The sequence below is a fragment of the Phyllostomus hastatus genome, unplaced genomic scaffold, assembly GCF_019186645.2.
Source record: "Phyllostomus hastatus isolate PE091 unplaced genomic scaffold, TTU_PhHast_1.1 phas_contig_148, whole genome shotgun sequence".
Taxonomy (NCBI): Eukaryota; Metazoa; Chordata; class Mammalia; order Chiroptera; family Phyllostomidae; genus Phyllostomus; species Phyllostomus hastatus.
Window position 1 is genome coordinate 12,094,974 of NW_025333607.1, and position 20,629 is coordinate 12,115,602.

Sequence of the window (20,629 nt, forward strand, 5' to 3'; positions counted from 1 at the left end):
GTCCCAGCAAAATCAAAGCGAGAGATACCTTGTCCCAGGAGCTCAGACGCATACAAGTGGGACCCGAGTGAGGCAGGGGCAGGGACAGGAGGGGCGAGCGGAACTGGGCGCCAATGTTTCTGTGTCGCTAGAAAGAGTCCCCGCGGCAGGGCTGCCAGCCTGAGCCCAGGAGGCCTGTGCGGGAGAGGACAGCTGCTCCCGGTCCCCGTCCCCCCTCCCTCCCCCCCCCCATCGGCCCCCTCCCAGCCCCTCGCTCCTACAGACCTGGGGAAAACAATGGCTGCCCAGGCCCCTCCTTGTTCCCCACCCACAGAAGGTAAAACGGAGGCAGGAAGCAGCAGAAGGGACGAACAGCACTGAGTCTGGAACTCCCGTGCAGGTCGTGGGGAGCGTCCGGGGTCACGCTGGTTGGGGCCCCCCCAGCTGTCACCAGAGGGGCCCAGCCTATCTCATGGGACTTAGGTGGATTCTGAGCATGAGCGTCCGCCCCTCTGGGACCCCCATGAACCTTCTGAAGCTCTGAGAACCCAACAGGAAGAAAACCGGCAGACACACAGGACCCCGAGGGATGCCCGCCCGGTGCTCAGGCCACCTCGGTCCCACCTCCCTGACATCCTGGCCCCTCCTCTTTGCAGGGAAGGGTCCAGCCAGTCCTCGGGGACAGGCTGTCCCCTCGTCTACCTCTGTGCATCTTGCTGTTTCACCCGGAAACCTGGGGACCGGGATGCTCTCCAGGAAAGTGGTATCTTTGATCGGCTGCGCCGGGGCCGTGCCCAGGCCCTGCTTGGCCCACACGGGAGCCCACACTGAGTGCTTACACTGAGTGCTCGCTGAAGGCCAAAACGCAGGCCGGGAGGCCGCAGGGGAAGGCCTGCTGCTGCTCAGCCTCGGCCCGGGTTCCGGGAGGGCGGGGGGAGGCACACAGCATACGGTCAGCGTCCTCTTTGAACTGTTCCCCGAGCCTGGAGCCCCCCACCCCACACGAGGTCGTGGTCTCTGGGAGGGTCAGTGCAGTGTGGGCGCTGTAAAAGGGCTCCTCCCCACCCAGCCCCTCTGCGGAAAGCCCTCGGAATAGACCCACGACAGGGAGGAATAGTAACAACAGTGAACAGGGCCTGAAACCACCCACTGGTTCATTTGCATCTAAGTGCAACACCCGAGCAGTTTACACAGTGCTGGAGGCTTCCCTTGCCAACATCATCGCTAACAGATAGAAACAACCAGTGTCCCTAAAGCCTGCGGTGGCCCGGGAGCTGCTGGGGCCCAGACTCTGGGCCCAGGGTCAGACGGCCCCGCCCCACCCCCAGCTGGGGCCCAGGGGCCCAGGGGGAGCTGGGTCCAGGCACAGCCGAGAGACCCTCACAAACCCACCCTGCCTGGGCAGTCGCCGGAGACCAAATGCTCCACGCTGTGCTGCAGCGGCCCCAGCGTTCGGAGACTGCCCTTGGCACTGAGGCTGACACGTGGTCTGGGCCACAGAAGAGGGCTTCTTGCTCCGTGTCTCTTCCTTCCCTCCCCTCAAGGGCATCCAAGCGGAGGCCCCACCCGCAGCCCCCAGCGCAGGGCAGGCAGGGTTAGGGCAGCGGGGGGGATGGGGGTGACAGGACCAGGAAGGAGCCATCCGCCTCCTGCTGTCCAAGCCGGGAGTCCTGGCTCGGAAGCAGACCTAGAGCTTACGCTCCAGCCCCACAGCCTCCACGCCCACAGGACATCCCCCAACCCCCAGGCGGCTCTTTCTTACTCCAGGGCTGCACTCCGGCCGCAGGGAACTGCCGCTCCAATCCTGGGATTATCGTCTCCTTTACTGTGAAGCTCTCTGCACCCCTGGGGCCCCCCAAACCCCCATGGCCAGGGGATGTCCTGGGGGATTCTGATGGACGGAAGGCCGATGCTGAAACATGCCCCATGACTTCTGGACCTTCCCCTTCTCGCTGTGCCATTGAGTCAAGCCCAGCTCTGTCCCCAGAGGGTTAGGTGTCAATCAAGCGCTCGTTTTCAGCTGGCGGGGGTTCAATCAACGAATTCTGGTCGCCCCGACCGCTGGGAGCGCACTAGCCACGGCTCCTTATCGAATGGAGAGACTGCGGGCTGATGAGTTGACGCTATTTGAGCCAATTCCACACACGTGCCAGTCCACATGGGCTCGCTGTCCCAGACCAGCGGGTCCTCCTGGTCTCGGTCTCTTCCACACGGCAGCAGCCTGCAGAGGGGCTTCCTCCTGAGCCTCATGTCTTCCCAAGTTTGGGGACGTCCTTCCAAGTACGCAGACCCCCACATTAAGCCGTTCCACACTGGGACTCATGGTGACACCTGTCACTCAAAAAAAAAATTCCCACCTCTGTCTGGCTTGTGTCACTAAACATGCGACATAAGTCACTATCTGTTCTCTACCCTCTCAGCAGCCACCCCCAGTCCCAGCCAGGAGAACAGCACCCTCTCCTCCCACGGTGGGGGTGCCCTCCCTCCCCGGGGACCTGTCATCGCTCCAGGGGGCCACGCAAACTCGGGGAGCTGCTGGGGGGAGGGCTGTGGGCTGGCGGCTGTGGAGGAGTGGCTGGGCCCTTGCACTGTCATTCCATCAGCTGAGGGGGTTCTATCTGATTCCAGGGGAGGCTCCGAGCTCAGGCGCCGGCTGTCTTCTCGGCCTGGAGAAAGGCTCTGGCTTTCTGATCAAACCAAACCTGGTTCCTTGCCTTGAAAATGCAGCGGCTCCCCAACGTGAAAGCAGCAGCAAAGGCTGGGCGGGTGTCAGGAAGGGAGGAGGGGGGAGGGTACAAAGACGTGCCAGGTGTTCCGAAAGGGCGACCCAGCCCCCTGCAGCCTCCAGGAGATGCTCATCAAAGCTAAGGGGTGACGGGCAGCTAAGGTCAGGCCAGGAGTGGAGACCCTGCCCCGAACCAGGGCGCAGGGATGGGCGAGCGGCCGGGGGGATGCCAGAAAGCTGTCCAGGTCCCAGGGCCCCCCAGGCCTGCTTCCCCGGCAGGACTGTAATTAGAAAGCCCAGTGCACGGGTCCCCAGCTGGGGGCCTAAGAACAGAGACTATGCAAACACCGGCCCCCAACGGGGCCCCCGATGGAGCCAGGGGCCCTGTCCAGCATGGGAAGAAAATGGGCAGACAGGTCCCTTCTCCAGCCCTGGCCCCCAGGAGCAGCCCCTCAGAGAGGGGCACGAAGCCCAGTGGGTGGGGCACTTGGCCTGGAGCCTGCTTCGCATCTTAGCGATTCCTGCGTGAGACAGAAAACGAAACCAGACGTGGAGATGTCCGCCTTGTCGCTGTCATTTTGGAGCTCCCCCTCCACATTTCAGATCGACACGTGACCTGCAGTCCCCCGGAGGACTCCGGCTGGTTCCTGCCCCCCGTGGGGTCTGCCTGTAACAATCGCCGAGGTGTCCCAAAGGGACCCGGGGCCCCTTTGCAACTGGAGGCACCCCTGGGTCACGTGCTGGACGGTGGAGCGCTGTTCCAGATGGTGGGGTGTTGGGAAATGTGGGGCGCACGCCTGCTGTTCTCTTTCTCAGACCCAGCATCTCTGACCTCAGAGACCCACCCATCCCAGGGACTCCAGAAAACAGATTGTGGGCCAGAAACGGTGTTCAGGGAGCTGTGGAGGGCGGCCAGGCAGGGCCCACGCAGAGACGGCTTGGCCTTTCTAGGTAAGACCGGGATTCCAGGAGGTAGCCCCAGGGACACCCATAGACTCGGGGAAACAAAGGTCCAACACCCCCAGGCCTGGGAGTTTCAGTGACAAGGAAGTGGGGGATTCGATAAGGGAGGGCAGGGCTGGGTCACATCTCTGGGGATCTGTGTCCCCCGCCACCAAAGCTGAGGGCACAGCAGGCCTTGCCCCTCCAGACTGGACTCCATCCATTCTCACTGCCCCCCTAGAGCTGCCTCCAGGGACCCACTCTGGCAGGGGCTGGGGACCCAGAGGAAGTGTCCACCGCAGTCCTGCTCCTTGGTGAGCCCCTGCTCACCCAGACGGGGCCACTGCTACCTGGCCCCACCGCTCAGGTGTGCCCTTGCAGTGGAGGATGCAAAGCAGGGGGTGGGGTGGGAGGGAACAGGGACGTTCCAGCCACTCTATTGCCGCTCCCCACTCCCCTGGAGAGGCTCAGGGGGCCCGAGCGCACGGGGCTTTCCGGATGCAGCAGGGAGGGGCTGGCAGCCCTCAGAGCCTGCTGAGAAAAGCAGGTGCATTTCCAGAGTAAAGTGTATCTTCAAATCCCTCCCTGTCCACTCCAAGCCCAGGGAACAGCAGAAGACAACACGCAAGGTCCTTGTGCCCGCCGCTGCCGGACGGGGCCCTCGCGGGGCGGCCTGGTCTCCTGGCGGCTGGCCGGGCTCACAGCTGCTGTGGGATGCCCTGCTCCTTGTAGCCTGTGAGGGAGAAGCGGAGGAGAGATGGTGAGACACCCGCTTCCTTCGGGGTTGCTCCAGGAACCCTGGCCACCCCCAGACTGGGATCTGTTCAGGAGACCTTGCTCACACAGACAGGGAAATCGTTCCTACAGTCCGGGTCCCACTCTCCCCAAGGGCACCGATTTTTGATGGAAATCAGAAGGATGGGTGGAGAACTGTGGAGCCGGGGGCTACTGGGGATGCAGGAGAGGAGGGTGTGGGTGGTGGGGGTTGGAAGGTTATATCAACACGCCCTGAAGCCACACGCCTGCACACAAGTGGCCCCACCAGACTGGCCTGGCTAGACTTCCCAATGCCCTGCCTGGGAAGAAGGGGCCCAACAGGCCGCCCCAGGTGATGGGCAGCTGGGACGTGTGGACAGAGAGGAAGAAGGAAGACAGGAGGAAGACTGCATATAGCAGGGAGCGACCACGTGTGCGCTCGTCCAGTCACAGCTGGACGGCGATGACACAGGCAATGGTGACTGAGGCTGTCGAGCCTTTAAAACATTGGTGATAATTACAAGGCCATTGGGAAAACAGACCACTATGGGTATTAGAGAATTATTGCTAATTTATTTGGGCATGAAAGGGCACTATGGTTGTTTTAAAAAACAAAAAACAAAAAAAACAAAAAAAAACTATGCCTTGGCTGGTGTGGCTCAGTGGATTGAGCACCAGACTGAAAACCAAAGGGTCGCTGGTTCAATTCCCAGTCAGGGCACATGCGTAGGTTGCGGGCCAGGTGCCCAGTAGGGGGCGCTCGAGAGGCAACCACACATTGATGTTTCTCTCCCTCTCTTTCTCCTTCCCTTCCCCTCTCCCTAAAAATAAATAAATAACATCTTAAAAAGAAAAGATACCTACTGAGATATTCAAGGGTAAAATTAAGGTCTGGAATTTTGAGTGGTTTTCTCCTACTAGCTGGTACCTTAACCCAAAAAGGAGCTTCAGTGACTTAACTTTTTTTTTCTCTTTACTTATCAGATTCTCCATCAATTTTCGGCACCAATAACCCAGTGCTGGGCTGGGGTGAGATGCGGGGAGTCCTGGGTGAGACAAGAGTGGCTGAGACTCGGCAGCTGTTGAATTGGGGCTTTTTAGAGACCCGCTCAGGCCAAGCCCTCCATGTTTGTTTATGCTGAAAAACTTTCCAAAATAAAAAGCTAAAAATAGAAACCAGTCAACTAACTGAGAGAGGGGGTGGGTGCGGCAGTGGGGTGGGGGTGGGGCGCCCAGGCCGCCCAGGCCCGAGGCTGGGCCACCCTCAGCAGACTCACCTTGGGAAACTTGGGAGCCGCGCAGGGTGTGAGGCAGCACGTGAGGAAGAGAAGAGAAAGAAAAAGAAAAAGAGAAACGAGTCTGAAAACAGAGGACAGAGGGGCTGCCTGAAATACAAAAAGGGAGGATGCCGGAGGACTGGGGGGGGGTGCGGGGAGACGGAACAGAGGTGCTCAGGGCTCACAGTGACCAGCCCTGCGGCCAGCGGTGAGCCCCGCGGGTGTGTGCACCCACAGCGACCGTGGCCCCTCCCCAGGAGTCCCGCCTTGCACACACCGGAGCCGCATCTGTAGCATCTAAAGCTTTGGGAACGGCCCAGGCCCAGGGGTGGCAAACGGAATTTGTCTTGCAGGCACCTTGGATCAATTGGCGGTGACCGCCTGAAGCCCTGTCCTGAGACTGCTGGGCAGAAAGCGTCACAATCGATTAGTAATGCCTGCCATGTGCCTGGCAGTGGAAAGAAGGTGTTGGAAAACTACCAAGTGTTTATTGACCCATGATCGAGACAGGCTGTGCACTGCACTGTTACTACTGTGCAAGCACAGTAGTGTGCTTGCACGCTCCTGATTTTAACTTCTACCTTGATCTATATTTCTCTGATTCCCCTCTTGAGCTTTTCCCCCACGATGGTATGTTCGTGGATGACACCCTCGACAATGCACGCTGAAAATCACCCTGCGTGGCTACACCTGAAAAGTTCCCTTCGTTTTTATAGGAAGGGGCCCTGTCCAGCCATCTGCCAGGAGAGACAAGCTGACTGTGGCCATTCCCTCCAAGGCAGCCACCCTGGGACACACACACCACTGTCGCCCGGAGCCGTCCACGCCCGTGGCACCATCGCAAGGGTGGCAAGTATTCTTCCTTTGAGGCGGGTTCACTCTTTGGAAGAAGTGCAAACACCCCTTGGTGCTGAGCCGGGCGAGCCAGTCTGGTGGCCGGCGGGCAAGGTGAGTGGGTAGCAGCGAAGCATGACGGATCTTCTCGTGCAGCCCCCACGTCCGTCCCCCAAACGGTGTCCCAGAGAGTGTGACATAAAGACAGCAGCCCTGGAGCCGGTGGGAGGACATCCATGGCACTGACTCCGACCCACGGGGAAGGCTCTGACTCAGGGACACTCTGGCCATCCATCAGACCCCCCTCCTCCCCTACCTCTGCTCCCAAGACCTTCCCGGCGGCCCATCCAACCAGCCCACCAGCTCTGCAGGCCTCCTCAGGCCCTGGCACCTGCGGTTCCTCTGGCTCGTGACTCGATCCGTCACTGACCCAAGGCCTTCCTGGTCCTGTGTGTCCCCTCATCTTGGATGCTCACAGGATCCTGAACCCAGACTAATCAGCTACAGATCATTCTGGATCATTCCAGGGCCCCGGAACCCCGGGTTTCCCCTCTGGCCTCTACTGTTCTTGCCTGGCACACCTCACCTTCGGCAGTGACGATTGCACCCAGAAAGGTTTTGTTGGGTGTAGGACGCCGGGCGGACCGTGGGGGGTGGAGAAGGACTAACGCCTGCGGAGACGTGGCCCCGTCAGTGGGCACCGTGGCCTGGTGATGTGGACGGAATGCAGGGACGTGCGTGGGGCACAGGGGCCGTGCACCGCTGGGTTATTTTAAAGTCGTTCATCAAGTCGTCTTTGGTCAACTTGATTCCGAAAGGTTAAGCCCTTTCACAAAATAGTCCTGTGTCTGACTCAAGTTTGTGTGGAGCGGTTGGCAACAGTCCACGCAATACCAGCTAGGCAGTAAGGCCTCCGCATCCGTGGACAAAGAGCTCGGTTTGAAAGAAGGAGAAACTACACCGAAACTAGTCCATATACTAAGTGGACTTTCCCTTCTTTCTGGAAAGTGCACGAGGGAGGGACAGGGAGTGGTAGGCACAGGGGCCCTGAGCCCCCTGGGCCACGCTACCTGGTGCTGTCGGCTGGCCTGTTTCCTTGACAGACGCGGTGCCTGATGTGTCTGAGCTGACAGGGGCTCCCTCCCTCTCTCACGCGCACTCTCTGGCTCAGTCTCTGCCCGTCTGCACTCAGGAGTCCCAGCAGGCATAGCGGCTGGGTGTGCAGGGAAGGTCCCCTCCGCCGGGCAGCCACAGACACGAGTGAGGAGGACACAGGTGAGCCCTCGGGGGTGGAGGTGGAGCAGGACCAGCGAGTCTGCCTGCCAGGTGCCCACGCCCTGCAGGATCACAAACGCCCAGGCCATTCTGGCCCCCACCCCTCCCCCAGCTCCACCCCCCTCATCCCGGCCCCAGCCCCACAAGCAGGCGCAGCACTAGTGGCTACTCACTGGCAAGGATGACCATGTCCATGCCCCAGAAGATGCTCATGATCCAGCCCACCATGACGATGGCCGTGAGGATCTGGATGAGGGCCGCCGCGATGTTCAGCCAGAAGACGCAGCACACGTGCCTGTCCGGGAGGTCGGTGCGGGCTCCGCACAGCACGGTAAAGGCCGAGACGAACGTCCCTGTGAGTGGCGGAGGGGACAGCCACGTTAGGGTGATGGGAGCTACAGGGGCACGTGGGCGAGTCGCCACCAGGGGCCCAGCTGCACACTCTCTGGGAGCTTGGAGAGACGCAGCCTGTGCCCAGCAACTTCCCACGCAGGCCCTGGCCCACCTCTTGTCCCCACACTAGAGGCCAATGAACCACCTGGAGGAGGCACAGCACGGCGCCAAAGGTGCCTTTGGGGGAACACAGACGACATGACGATGGTCCCTGCCATCAAGGAGCAGGGCAGGGGAGCCTGGGGCAGGGGTGGTGACGTGGGGGAGGGGGAGGGCATCTATGGAGGGCTTTGCGAGCCAGGGTAAGGGGCTTCCCCACCCTACAGGGAACTGAGCTCTGACAGAGTCTGAGCAGGAGGGAAACACGACGGAAGCAGGGTTTAGTTAAGAGAAGGAGTTTGTCGGCAGGGTGTTGGCTGGGCTGCCAGTGTCTGAGAAAGACGGACTCAGACAGGGCAGCAGCTGAGAGCTGATGGGGTCGTGGACCCAGGGCTCCGTAGAAGACAAGGAAGAAACAGGGCACTTGGGGACGATCAGGAAGTGCGCGCCACCATCCTGTGCCTCGGCTGGCACGTCACGCACGTGGGTTGGGAGATGAACCCGAGCTGACTCCGTTAGGACAGAGAGCCCTGCGGAGGTGGAAAGATGGTGTGAGGTGAACAAGAGCACGTGGGGGAAATGTTACACCAAACAGCACAGACGCCGCTAGCCACACACCCACAGTGTGCTGCCCCCTCTCCCCCCGCGGCCCCTCCAAGGCTTCCCGCCGTCGGAGGTGGTCGTTAGTGACCCCATTTTGCAGATGGGAAAACCAAGGCGCAGACAGGCTCGATGACTTGCCCACACAGCGCAGCCCAGATTTAAACCCGGTCCATCGAGTTTACCAGCCTGAGCTCTTCTCGGTCTAGGATGTTGCACCCTTGCACTAAAACGTTTTAAAGAAGTTGGTATAGCTTCTGTGGGAAACAGTATGGTGTTTCCTCAAAAAATTAAAAATAGAAGTACCATGTAATACAGAAATTCCAATTCTGGGTATATACCCAAAAGAATCGGAAATTTGGTCTGGCTGGTGTGATTCAGTGGATTGAGTGCCAGTCTGCAAACCCAATGGTCACCGGTTCGATTCCCAGTCAGGGCACGTGCCTGGGTTGTGGGCCAGGTCCCCAGTAGGGGGCGCTCAAGAGGCAACCACACATTGATGTTTCTCTCCCTCTCTTTCTCTATCCTTTACCCTCTCTCTAAAAATACATTTTAAAAACTTTTCTTTTTAAAGGAAACTCAGTTCCTGAACTCTTGGAGTGAGAAGATCATCTAGTCCATCCCCTGTCAAAAGACAGACTCTCGCCAGCATCGCCGAACTGGTTAGAGGCCGGTGGGCCTATTCATGCTTCTGCCCACTTGCCACGGGGACAGGAAGGCCAAGGGAGCCCACTCCTCCGTGGACGTGCAGGGCTCTGTGAGTGGCGTTAGCAAAGACCTAGGCTTGTCTGCTGGGCAAGAATGGGCTGGCCCACGTGTTATGGGAAAGAAGAGACAGCCTTAGCTCCCTGGTGGTGTGGCAGGGCCTCTGGGTCCCTACTCTCTCTTCCACCCATGTGCTCACACTCATGAGCACTCTGAGACGTGTGTGAAAATATGAGCACACGGCGTGTACGCTGACTTGTATGATATGTACCTAGACTGCCTGCAGCTGCCTTGATTTAGATACCTTCAGTATTATTAAAGAATTTATTAATTATCATTAATTTGGACACATTATTTCACTCATTCGGAAACGACGGTAATTGGGCCCTTTGGCCAAAGTAACATACACCGTAGAAGGTAGGGATTAAGTGCATGGATTTATAAGATCAAAACATCGTTTTAATCAATTCGGCAGGACATTTTTTAAACGATTCTAGCACATGTTCACATGCAGATGTTCATGGTTTTAAACGAGTCCTGCCCGATAACGCAGAGCCCTCCCCAACAGCTACGGGTGCGTTCTGATCAGCTCCATGAGAGCCGAGCACCTGCCCGTGCTGGGGCCTGGGAACACAGAGTTCAGACAGGCGGTGGGGGCCTGACCCACCCCCGCCCCAGAGCTCCCGTGCTGGCGGGACACGGGGTCGCAAAGGGGACAGTGAGAAATTCCGTTTGGTTGTATCAGAAAAGGCTTCGCAGAAGCTTAAGTGACTGGTGGGGGGAGAGGGATGGAAAGCTGACGGGAAATGACCCAGGGCAGTGGGGGGAAAGGGCAGCCCGGGGTCACCCCAGAGTGTACGTCCTCTGGGAGCTCAGAGGGTGACAGGGGACTGAGTGGCCAAGGGCAGCTGGACACACTGATGAAAAACAAAGCTAGCGCATGCTTGGTTTTAAAAACAACGACCCGTAAAGTAAAAGAATGAGGTGGAGGTGGGCGGGGTCAGACGGGAGGGGGACCCACGAGCCAGGCTTCCTCTTCCAGGAAACTGGAGGCCACCGCGAAGGGTTTCGACAGGGAATCGCGCAGCCAGGTCTGAGTTTTAGAACCAATGCTGGGACCCCGCCCCCCGCCAAGGGGAGGATGGGCGGACGGGGTGAGGCAGAGGCTGGGAGGAGAGACAGTGCAGAAGTCCCCGTGGGAGGCGACACGGTGGGAAGTGAGTCATGGCTGTGGGGAGGCAGTGGGAAGGGCCCCACGGAGGAAGAGGAGGTCACGTCCCCAGGAGCAGCCACCAGTGGCGTGACAGGAGGGAAAGAGGCGACAGGAGCACAGAATAGGAGTGGTTTTCGTGCCACGTGGTGTGGGTGGAGCCATGAACCAGGTGGGAAACCTGGAGAGGCCGTGGAGACGAGCTGGGGACGGGGACTCGGGAGGGGTCATGACGGTTGTGGAAGTCACCCCAGGAGGGCACGGAACTCAAGGCAAGATCAAGGGCAGACCCTGGGGGACATCAAGGTCTCAGGGTGAGTGAAGAAAGTGACTACAGAGGGGGCTGAGGGGACGAATCAGGGAGGAGAGGGACGTGTCCAGACCCAGGAGAGGAGAGCCTCCTCTTGGAAGAGGAGGTGGCGGTCAGGGTCACGTGCTGAGAGGTGGCGGGGAGGGACGGGGTGGAATCACAGGTCTGGTGAGGCCATGAGCGGTGGGCCAAGGGAAGGACTGGTGGGAGCAGACGTCAGAGGCTAGAGGAGGGGATGAGGTGTGGACTCCAGGGTGTGGCGAGCACCTCGCTTCCCAAAAGTTCCTGGAGGAAACTGAGGCTCGTTTATGGGCTGAGGAGGAGCTGCAGGGAGGGGGTCTAAGGACGTGAGCAGATAAGGGATGAGTGGACGTCCAGGGTCTTATTAAGATGAGAAGGGGAGGGGTGGGAGGTCTACAGCGTCCTCCGAACTGGTGCGGGCATCAGCAATCTGAGACTGAGGTTTTCAAAATGCCACTTCCAGGGCCCCGCCTCCAGACCACCAAAAGCCCAGGGACGGGCCCAGGGAATCGCTTATTTAGAAATAAAAGAAGCACTGCCCCAGCTGATTCTAATACGCAATCAGGTGAGGGAATCCTGAGACAGGGGAGAGGTTGGCCTCTCGGAGCCAGAGCCAGAAAACCACGCAACCTGTAGGAAACGAGCCCACGATCCCGGGCCTCTCCCTCCCTCCGACCACATCTGTCTCCCACGTGACTCGGTGCTGAGGCGGGCGGCTGGTCCTCTGTGGCCCAGGCAGGGGGCCGGGCCCGGAGCATGGAGCTGCTGGGTGCATCCAGGCCCGGCCAACACCAACTGGCGCACAGGAAAGTGAACTGTGTCGTCAGCCACCGACGTCAGTGTGTTACGGCACCTAGAACCGCGGCAGGGACACGTGCTCAGTGTGTGTCTGGGTCCTCCTGTGATCCTGAGGAAGAAAGGCCTGAGGAGGACCCCCACCCCCACCCCTACCGCATGGAGATTCACAGCAAAGACAGCAGCTGGCTTTGCAACAACCACAGGCCCCTCTGGCCACCATCGCTGCTGAGGTCCCTGGCTTCCCCAAGGGGCTCAGCGCCCAGGCCCCAGACGCAGGCAGTGGGGATGGGGAAGCCTCTGTCCACTCCTGTCCTGGAAGTTACAAAAGGTCCCCGGGGAGAGCGCCCCCAGCCTGGCTCCTGCCCCCCATCCTGCTTCTGGCGGGCACTGGGAGAGAAGCAGCCAGAAGTGGGCTGGTGCAGCCTCACATCGGAACGGGGGGGCAGACAAGCCTGGGGGCTGGAAATGCCCTTCAGGGGTCCCAGCAGGTGTAGCCTTTGGCACGGGTCACGCGGGAGCTGTGGAAGGCACCGTGTTGGAAAGGGAGACTCAGGTTTCCTGGAACTTGCAGGGAGGAGGGCAGAGCTGTCTGTCTGCTGAAGCAGCTGCTCTGGATAAAGAGTACTCCCCTGGGACGGGGGCCAGCATGTCACGTCAGAGCCAGATGCCACCTGCAGCTGGCTCTGCAGTCATTAAGATGTGTGCCGCGTGTGCATGGCCGTGACTGACGCCTGGATGCCCTCTGTCAGTCCTCCATGGGGTGCGGGGCTGAGCAGAGCCTTCTTACCAGCACAGCCTTGAAAGGTGAGCTTCAGGGACAGGGAGGAAATGTAACGGAAGGACTTCGCAGCTGACATGGAAGGCCAAGCCACACTCTGCAAAAGAGGTCCCTTGGCCAGCTGCTGTCTAGCTCAGAGCCAGGACGTGATGATGAGAGGGAGACCACACTCAGGGTCAGACTCAGCCTAGGAAGCTACAATTCTCACACCTTAGGGGGGCACAGAAAGCAGAGGAGGCTGTGCTAAAAATGCACCTTGCTAGGTCCCACCATGCCAAGATTCCAATTCAGAAGGAGCGTTCATCATCTTTTCATCATTGTGCAATTATCTCGACTGGAAATGGGAAGGCCAGAGAAGTGACTGTAAGTTCACAAGCAACTGTGGACAAAAGGCTTAGGGAGAAAGAATCAAAAGAGTTTGAGAGTTAGCTAAGCAAGCCAGAGAGAAGAAGGTCTCAGTTCTCAACAGGGCTCGGTGAGCTCCTTCTGCAGCAGCTGCGCCTCGAGTTCTGATTCCTTAAGCAGCGGGGCCAGAAGGGGAGGAGGCTTCGGACACAGCATGTTTGCATGCAATGCTGAGAGAAGGCACTGTCTACTTTTTTGGCTAAGGAATTCAGGAGCAGAGAGTGAGGACAAGGCGCCCAGGCCACCGTGAGTGGGAGCGTGTGCGTCTTAGAGGCTGAAGGGGATCTGTGTGAGCCCAGGGCAGTCAGTGTAGGCTTCAAGGCCGCGGAGCCCCGCGAGAACCCCTGCATCCTCGTTCAGAAAGTGTTCTGTGGACCCAGGGCATCCTGGCCGGCGGGGAGCTGGCAGAGAGGGGGCAGACGTGTAAAACCGAGAGAGAGAGCAGTGCAAAGCGAAACATGGGTCTAGTGTTTTCGTCATCCTGCCCAACCTCAGAGTTCTTCCAAACCAATCCTCCGGTGCCTTCGACCCGTATGTCCCGGACCAGTGGCACGAGGGGTCTGGGAACTGCTTCCACCACTCCCAACAGCACACCTGATGGCGGTCCCACCCCGCTGAGGCCCCGCCAGCCCATCGGCACGCCGGCTCCCAAGCGTTCAGGGAGCACACGACCCCGGTGCAGTAAGTAGCTGGGGGTCCTAGTGGCCAGGCTACCCGCCTTTGCCCCGTGAGAGATGAGGCTGTGAATTGATGACAACGTACATCTTTCCAAGCATGGGTTTCGTGGAAGAAAATAATGACGGGTGGGCTTCTGTCTCCCTCCCCCCGCCCCCGCCCACCCCTGTAAAAAGAAGATACAAAGCACCCAGAACCATGTCACCCTTGCCCCAGCTACTCCTCTGCGCCCGGGGCCCCCCTCTCTCTCCCTCGGTCAGAAGGTACGGGCTCCAGGTGCACACAGTACTCCTCCCTGTGCCTCAGGCAATCACCAAGGCGCTGCCTGGGATCCAAGGCTTGCAGAACCCAGGAAAAGGCAGTAGTGGGGCGTCTTGAAACAGGTAAGGGGGCTTAAAGTGAGACCTCGGTGGGGAACAGTCCTTGGCCACTACCACGCCGCAGGGCAAGGCGGGCCTTAAATTTGCCAACCGCAGAGGTCCATGGCATAAAGAAAGGAGGACAGGCACCCCACTCCCCCAGCTGTCACAAATCCATCTGTCACCCGGCCTTCTGAAGACGGAGAAAATGAGACCGGCTCCTCCTGTGCCCCTCTTCCCCGAAACATCAGACTGGTTATCCTGCGGGAGGCCGGGGGCACTGGAGCTGAGAATCAGTGTTAATGGTGCTGGGCTTTGCGTCAGGCTCCCTGTGCTTGTTAGCCGTCTCCTCTGCTGTCAGCCTCCCGTGCTAAGTCCCTGACGAGCTCTGAGCTGTGCTCCCAGCCCTGGACAGACCGTGAGGGGCCGGGGAACGGCAGGCCAGTGCTGCAGGTCTGCCCTCGGGGGGCGCCAAGGAGGCCCGGGGGTCTCGCCAGGTCGCTGAGCCTGAGCAGAAATGCAACCACACGGAGTTTCTCTGCTCCCGGTTCTGAGCCTAGTCACGGCAGAGCCTGGGCTTCGGTAACACGCCAGAGGGTGAAATAAGGAGGTGGGCGTGGGGTGGGGAGGATGTAATGACCAGGGCAGCGGACCCCGGGCGGCACTCCCAGCCCCGAGGCCTGAGCTCTGTCCTCCCACCTTCCACAGGACGAGCACTAAGGGTGGTCACTCGGGTGGAACGAATGACAAGGGCAGCGGCGGTGACACTGGTTACAGGAGACGACACAGCTCCCATCTCCTGAGAAGCTGTAGCCTGGCAAGACGACCTTTCCACCGGTGGCGGGACACTGAGATGAAAACAGAGCTGCGCTCTGCCCAAGGTCACAGCTGCCAGGGAGCCTTTCCGAGATCGCCGCAGAGAGAACCTGCAGCGTGATGAACCTCGAAGGCGCTCCTGGGGACGGCGGCTGCAGGAATGGAGAGCAGGAACCCCAAATCCTATGCCCCCCGCCTTGCCTCAGCAGGTGTCCTTTATCCTCGGGGGCTAGCTGAGACCTCTGGGTTCGTGGTGACCCTCATTCATCACCCCATGACAAATAACACTTACGAAGCACCTACCCTCTGCTCAGCACGGCGTTTGTTGACCTTGAGTCATTCTCTTCTTATTGTGGGGGCAAGGCTCCCTGGGCCTGCAGCCCCCAATGTATATGAGGCCTGGTATACCAGGCCCCAGGGGGTCACTCCCTGGGAGTGTTGTGGGCAGCTGTCACTCATCCCTGAGAGTGTTGTGGGCAGCTGTCCCCAGGTGCCCCAGGCTGTGGCCACACACACCGGGCACGTGGAGGACAGCGCCGCCCTGCAGCCCGCCCAGGAGCCCTCAGCGGCAGAGGCCTGCAGGCGTCGTAGAGCATCTCCAGTCACGCCGCCTTGGCCCGGAGGCCTGCCTTCCCAGGCACAGAGTAGCCTCTTCCTTAAAAGCAAAGCTGATTCTTTCCGTCCACTCATTTTCCCATGTGTTCAGGTCGCATTCGTGAAGCACCTGCTAGGTGCCAAGAACCAGGCTAAATCCTCGTGGACCCAAACAAGAAGGAGAGTCCCGGGCCCCAGGGATCCCCCAGGGTCTGAGCAGGACAGATCAGGCACAGAACACACCACTGCGTGGCCACTCCCATGAGGGGCAGAGGCAAGACAACGCTGTGGTTACGGAGGTGAGCTCTGGCATCGGAATGCCGGGGCCGGGATTCTGGCTGCTTCGCCCCAGGGCCCTGAGACCCAGGCCAGTGACATACGTCTCTAGACCTCAGTTTCCCTGTCTATGAGAGGAGGACAACGATGGTAGTCTGCCACGATGCGGGGGGGTAGGGGGGGCTCAATTAAAGAGTGACAAGTACTTAGAACATCATGTGCACCGAGCAAGGGACAGATGGGAATATCAGGAGGCCCCTGTCCCAGACTCGAGAGGCAGGTGATCGGGGGAGGGGTCCCCAGAAGGCAATGCCAAGGAGCAGAATAATGAGTTACCTCAGACAAGAGAATGAAATTGAAGATCTCAGTGACTCTCGTGGTGGCTTGTAGCCAATGGCTCTACTCTTCGCCTTTCTAAATCATGTGTTATAACTGCTATGTTCTCTGCGCCAGCCTCGTGAAGCCGGAGAGACTCAGGCCTCACCTGCATGCCACGGTATTGCGCAGCCGGTGAAAATTATAAGTATGATGACTACACAGCAAGTCAGGCAAGCGCTTTATGGGAAATTACAAAAACAGTAGGTAGACTGTGCTGGGGACTATTGAAAATTATTCACATGTGTGGAGACAAGGACTAGAGTACAAAGCAAAATGAAAATAGTTTTGCCATGCAGAAGTAGAGGTAGCTTTTTCTGTGTTTTTTTTTCCCCGAATCAAATTCTCTTTTCAGTTATAAAAATGTTTCAGGACGGCCAGGACCCTGCCAGGACCCAACTCTGCAAGGCTGTCAATCAAACAGCTCCTTACCGGTCACAGAGAAGGCCAGGGAGCAGTTGAGCAAACTAGGGGACAGGTGGCACACAGGTACCTGACACAGGAAAATAAATGACGCCATGTGACCATGTTGGGGCTGCGATAACCCCCACCCCCAAACTCCCAGGAACGCCTCTGGAATACAGCCCCCAACCCTGGGGCGTCATTCCTGGGTAAGCAGGCAAAGGCGGCTCTCAGCTGAATGGGACGCTTGGGCTTACCTGCTGGAGGTGGGTTGAGAAGGTGGACACTGTGGGCTCTTGTTCGGCCGCCAGGGAATGACTCCAGGCCCAAGGGCCCCTGAGGGGCCATTTACTGTGGATTTATTTAGGTGGCCCCACGACAACAGCAGGAAAGGAGGAGGCTCGGCTGCGCTGGCACCCCAAGCTCCCGGGGAACCAGGGTGGACGGAGGCCTGTGTGGGGCTCGTACTCAGGGGGTCCCTGTCTGGCTGGGGACTCCCACAGGCCCGGGAGACACATCTGCTCCTTCCTGGCACCGTGCCCTGTGGGTGGCCCGTGTGTGTGTGTGTGTGCTGCTGTGTCAGGGACGACTTCCTGCTGGGGCTCAGCTTAGTCACCCACTTCATTCACCTCCCTTGGCTGCAAATTGGTCATTTCCAGAAATGTATGTCACCCTCCTTGGGTGAGTCTTCTGAGAATGATGTAAAATTTTAGAACTCTCTGCCCACCCTGAGAGCAGATACCCAGGGGGGTCAGGGGGTGGTGCTCAGCTTATTCCAAGCCACGTGCTCTGCTGGAACCGATGACACCCAGGACGAGAGGATCCTCCATAAAAGTGCGTTCCATAGGTGTGAACTCTCCTGAAATGCTGGGACTCCTTTGCACATGGACTCGGGTCTCCCCTGCACTTCTGGTCTCAGCCTGTCACCTGCTGGGGTGCCCCAGGCCACCTCCACGGGACTCCAAGAAGCAGATTCAAACAGAGAGAGGCATCTGGCATTCATGTCCCACACGCTGATGGAATGCCAGGCACATCACCCAAGGTCCTGGAACAGCGGGTGTATAGGAAGTGTACCAGGTGAGTTACTTGTTACCTTATATCTACATTTACAACGAATGGCAGGCTGGTGTCATTCTTGAGACTGGTAAATTACCCCTGTTTCTGTGCTTTTTTCCCACAGACAGCGCACTGGAGGGTCTAGCGGAGGAACACAGCTACTCGTAGCTGACATCTCTTAGGCTGCTTTGGGCTGCAAGTGACACAAAACCAACTCAAACTACGGCAGCTCAAGGGATAGGCAGCTTTTACTGTCTCAAAGGACAGGACAGGAAGTCCAAAGGTAGTTCAGAGGTCAGATTGTTAAGCAGGTCCGTTGGGCCACCAAGGGCCCGGGCTCTTTGTCTCTGCACTGACACTCTTGGTGCTGGCTCCAGCCTCAGCCTGACACCCAGATGGCCACAGCAGCTCTGGAAAGCTCAATCTCAACATGACAACATCTGGAAGAATAAAGATAACGTATTCCCGTGGCCCCCTTTTGGGCCTAAGGAAACAATCCCCTGATCACCGGGTCACCTGTCATGTCTGAACCAGTCACCCACCAGAGGTATGGAGTTCCAGGACTGGCTTGCGCTAGTCATCCTGGTGCAAAGGATGCTGGGAGTCAACCTCACTGCCGACCATACAGAGCCTTACCAGGGAGCTGTGCCTCTCTCCTCTTCACCTCTGGGCACACCCCCTCCCAGGCAACCAGACACTCCAAGTCAACCCCGGAGACCATGGTGAGATGTCACAGCTACCCATCTAGGGCCCCGTAGAACAATCACTGCCTTTTTAAAATGCCCTACCCAAGTGTCCATCCAGACATGAATGGATAAACAAAATGTGGAGTATCCCTGTGGTGGAATATTACTCGGCCCTGAAAAAGGGAGTGCTGGCACGTGCTGCAACATGGATGAGCCTTGAGGACATTATGCTAACGTTGCATAAGCCAGTCACAAAAGCATAAATATTGTGTGATTCCACAGAGACAGGAAGTAGAGTAGAGGTTACCGGAGACTGGGGCAGGTTGGGGTGGGTGGGGGGAGCAGGAGTTAGTGCTTCCGGGGCACGGAGTGTCAGTAAAGGATGAAGAGTAACTTCTGGAGCTGAGTGGTGATTGCACAGCATTGTGAGTGCACTTATGCCACAGAGTTGGACACAGAGGAAGTGAATATGGTACATTTGACGTTACGAATATTTTACCACAATACAAAAAAAATGACCTTTGACGTCTACGAACCCTCTAGCTATTGGCAACTTCAGTGAGAGGCGAGTCTTTACCTGAGACGTAACACCCAGGCAGCAGCCTTGGGAGCTCTGATCACATGATAATCCCTCCACGACTGAACTCAATCTCATCGCCGCTCTTACACTCCAGGAAGCATCCCTTGTTCCTTCCCTGGCTTGAATGCCAAGCTGATTCAAGAGGTCCAGCCCATAGGGAGGTAGTGTGTGAACACCCAAATCAGGGCTCCAGGCCCACTGGGGGCACTCAGGGTGGGGGACCCCAGAACATACAGCGTGCCCACCCCTTACCCCGGGGCCATCCCTGTCCCTCCAACGTTGTCACTCCTGCAGCCACCTGGCCAGCAGCTTTAGGAGACTATGTGTCACCGCCTCTAACGAGGTGCCTCTGAGCCCCAGAGTGAAGCCCAACCATCCATCCCCCTGGCAGGGAGCAGCGGGAAAAGGCGCTCTGAGCCTTTCTGGGGACGCTCGGCTGATTACCGAGCGGGGGAGAGAACGACAGGGTCACACAGAGTGCTTCTGCAGCTGATGGATTTCTCAAAGCAGAACTCATTAGGTGGAGGTGAGGCTTATCTGGGGCTTTGCAAGCCCGGGCGGCCCTTGGCTTTCCAGCACTCTAAACAAGCAGGAATATGACAGAGGTGGAGGCCCGGAGCTGGGGAGGGCGGGCCTGGGGCCCAGGCCAGCGGCCAAGGCGGGCTCTGGGGAGAAAGTCGGCACCAGACATTCCCTATTAGGGCAAGAAGACTGCGGACTCGAGAGCTGAATTTGTGCCGGGAGGGCCGCAAAGGCTCTGATCGCCTGGAAGGGGCCTGGAAGTGCGCGGCTGCGGAAGGAGGCATGCAGTTCTGTAGGTACGGCTGGTTATGTTTTTCCCTCTCAGAAATGGCACTTCGGGAAACCTTGTCCTCTAACAGATTCCCAGAACTACCCCCGCATTGTCCCCAGCAGGGACCGTGTCGTTGGAGGCTGGCCCACTGCCTGCTCTCACCCACACGTCTCCATTGCCACTGCACCACCCCACTCAGCTCCCCACGACCCAGGGCCAGCAGCGCCTAGCTGCCGAGTTCAGGGAGCTGGCTCACCTCCAACCTCCTCACCTCCCACACCACCCACGCTGGGTACCGCTCTGGGTCCAGAGAGCGAGTGGCCTGTCGGGGAGCTGGGCAGGCCGAACTGTCTCTCCAGGAGCCCGCAGCTCCCAGGTGGGGGTGGCTCCTGACTCTCTGCTCCCCTTGCCCAGACCTCCCCCTTCCTATGGGAGCCCCGGCACAGAGTGACAACCCCCGCCCTCCCAGAGGGCTTGCTCCATGCCAGGCCTGCTCGTGGGCTCTGCCTGCAAAGTCTCCTTGAGTCCCTACAAAACCCCTGAGGCGGGCTCTCTTTGCCAAGTGGTGGCAGGACAGGGAGTCATTAAAACAACAACCAGCCAAACTCCAGAACCTGAAACAGGCCCAGGACTCAGGCATGACCTCCATCCTGCCTCCCCGTGGGAGGGAGAAGGAAGGAGTGGTCACCTCGCAGGGCTCAAGGTTCGTGGTCCAGAGCCTGGGCTCTGGCCCAGCTCTACCACGGCCCTGTGACCTGGGAGAGGCCCTCTTGCCTGTGAGCCTCGGCGTCTTGTCTGTGAAATGAGATGCTTGGGCAGCATGTGGCCCCGAGAACCCCTCCAGCTCTAACTCTTTGAGACCCTGGCCCTGTTGGGCAGAAGGTAGCCATTCTGCCAGACCCAGCTCCCT

The 20,629-nt window shown here is 58.7% G+C and overlaps 1 protein-coding gene across 2 annotated transcripts in view; it reads right to left on the reverse strand.

The window, feature by feature from the left end:
- Positions 1-245: 245 nt before the first annotated feature.
- Positions 246-20,629, reverse strand: part of STUM (stum, mechanosensory transduction mediator homolog) — a 47,692-nt gene continuing 27,308 nt past the window's right edge. Inside the window, exons 2-4 of one of the 2 annotated variants that reach the window (XM_045818078.1) lie at positions 7,962-8,141; positions 5,680-5,688; positions 246-4,379 (exon numbers count right to left, since the gene is read on the reverse strand). In XM_045818078.1, coding sequence (XP_045674034.1) covers positions 4,345-4,379; positions 5,680-5,688; positions 7,962-8,141 — 224 coding nt within the window. In that variant the 3' untranslated portion in view covers positions 246-4,344. The remainder of the gene's footprint in view (positions 4,380-5,679; positions 5,689-7,961; positions 8,142-20,629) is intronic. The other variant, XM_045818088.1, reaches the window with a different exon arrangement.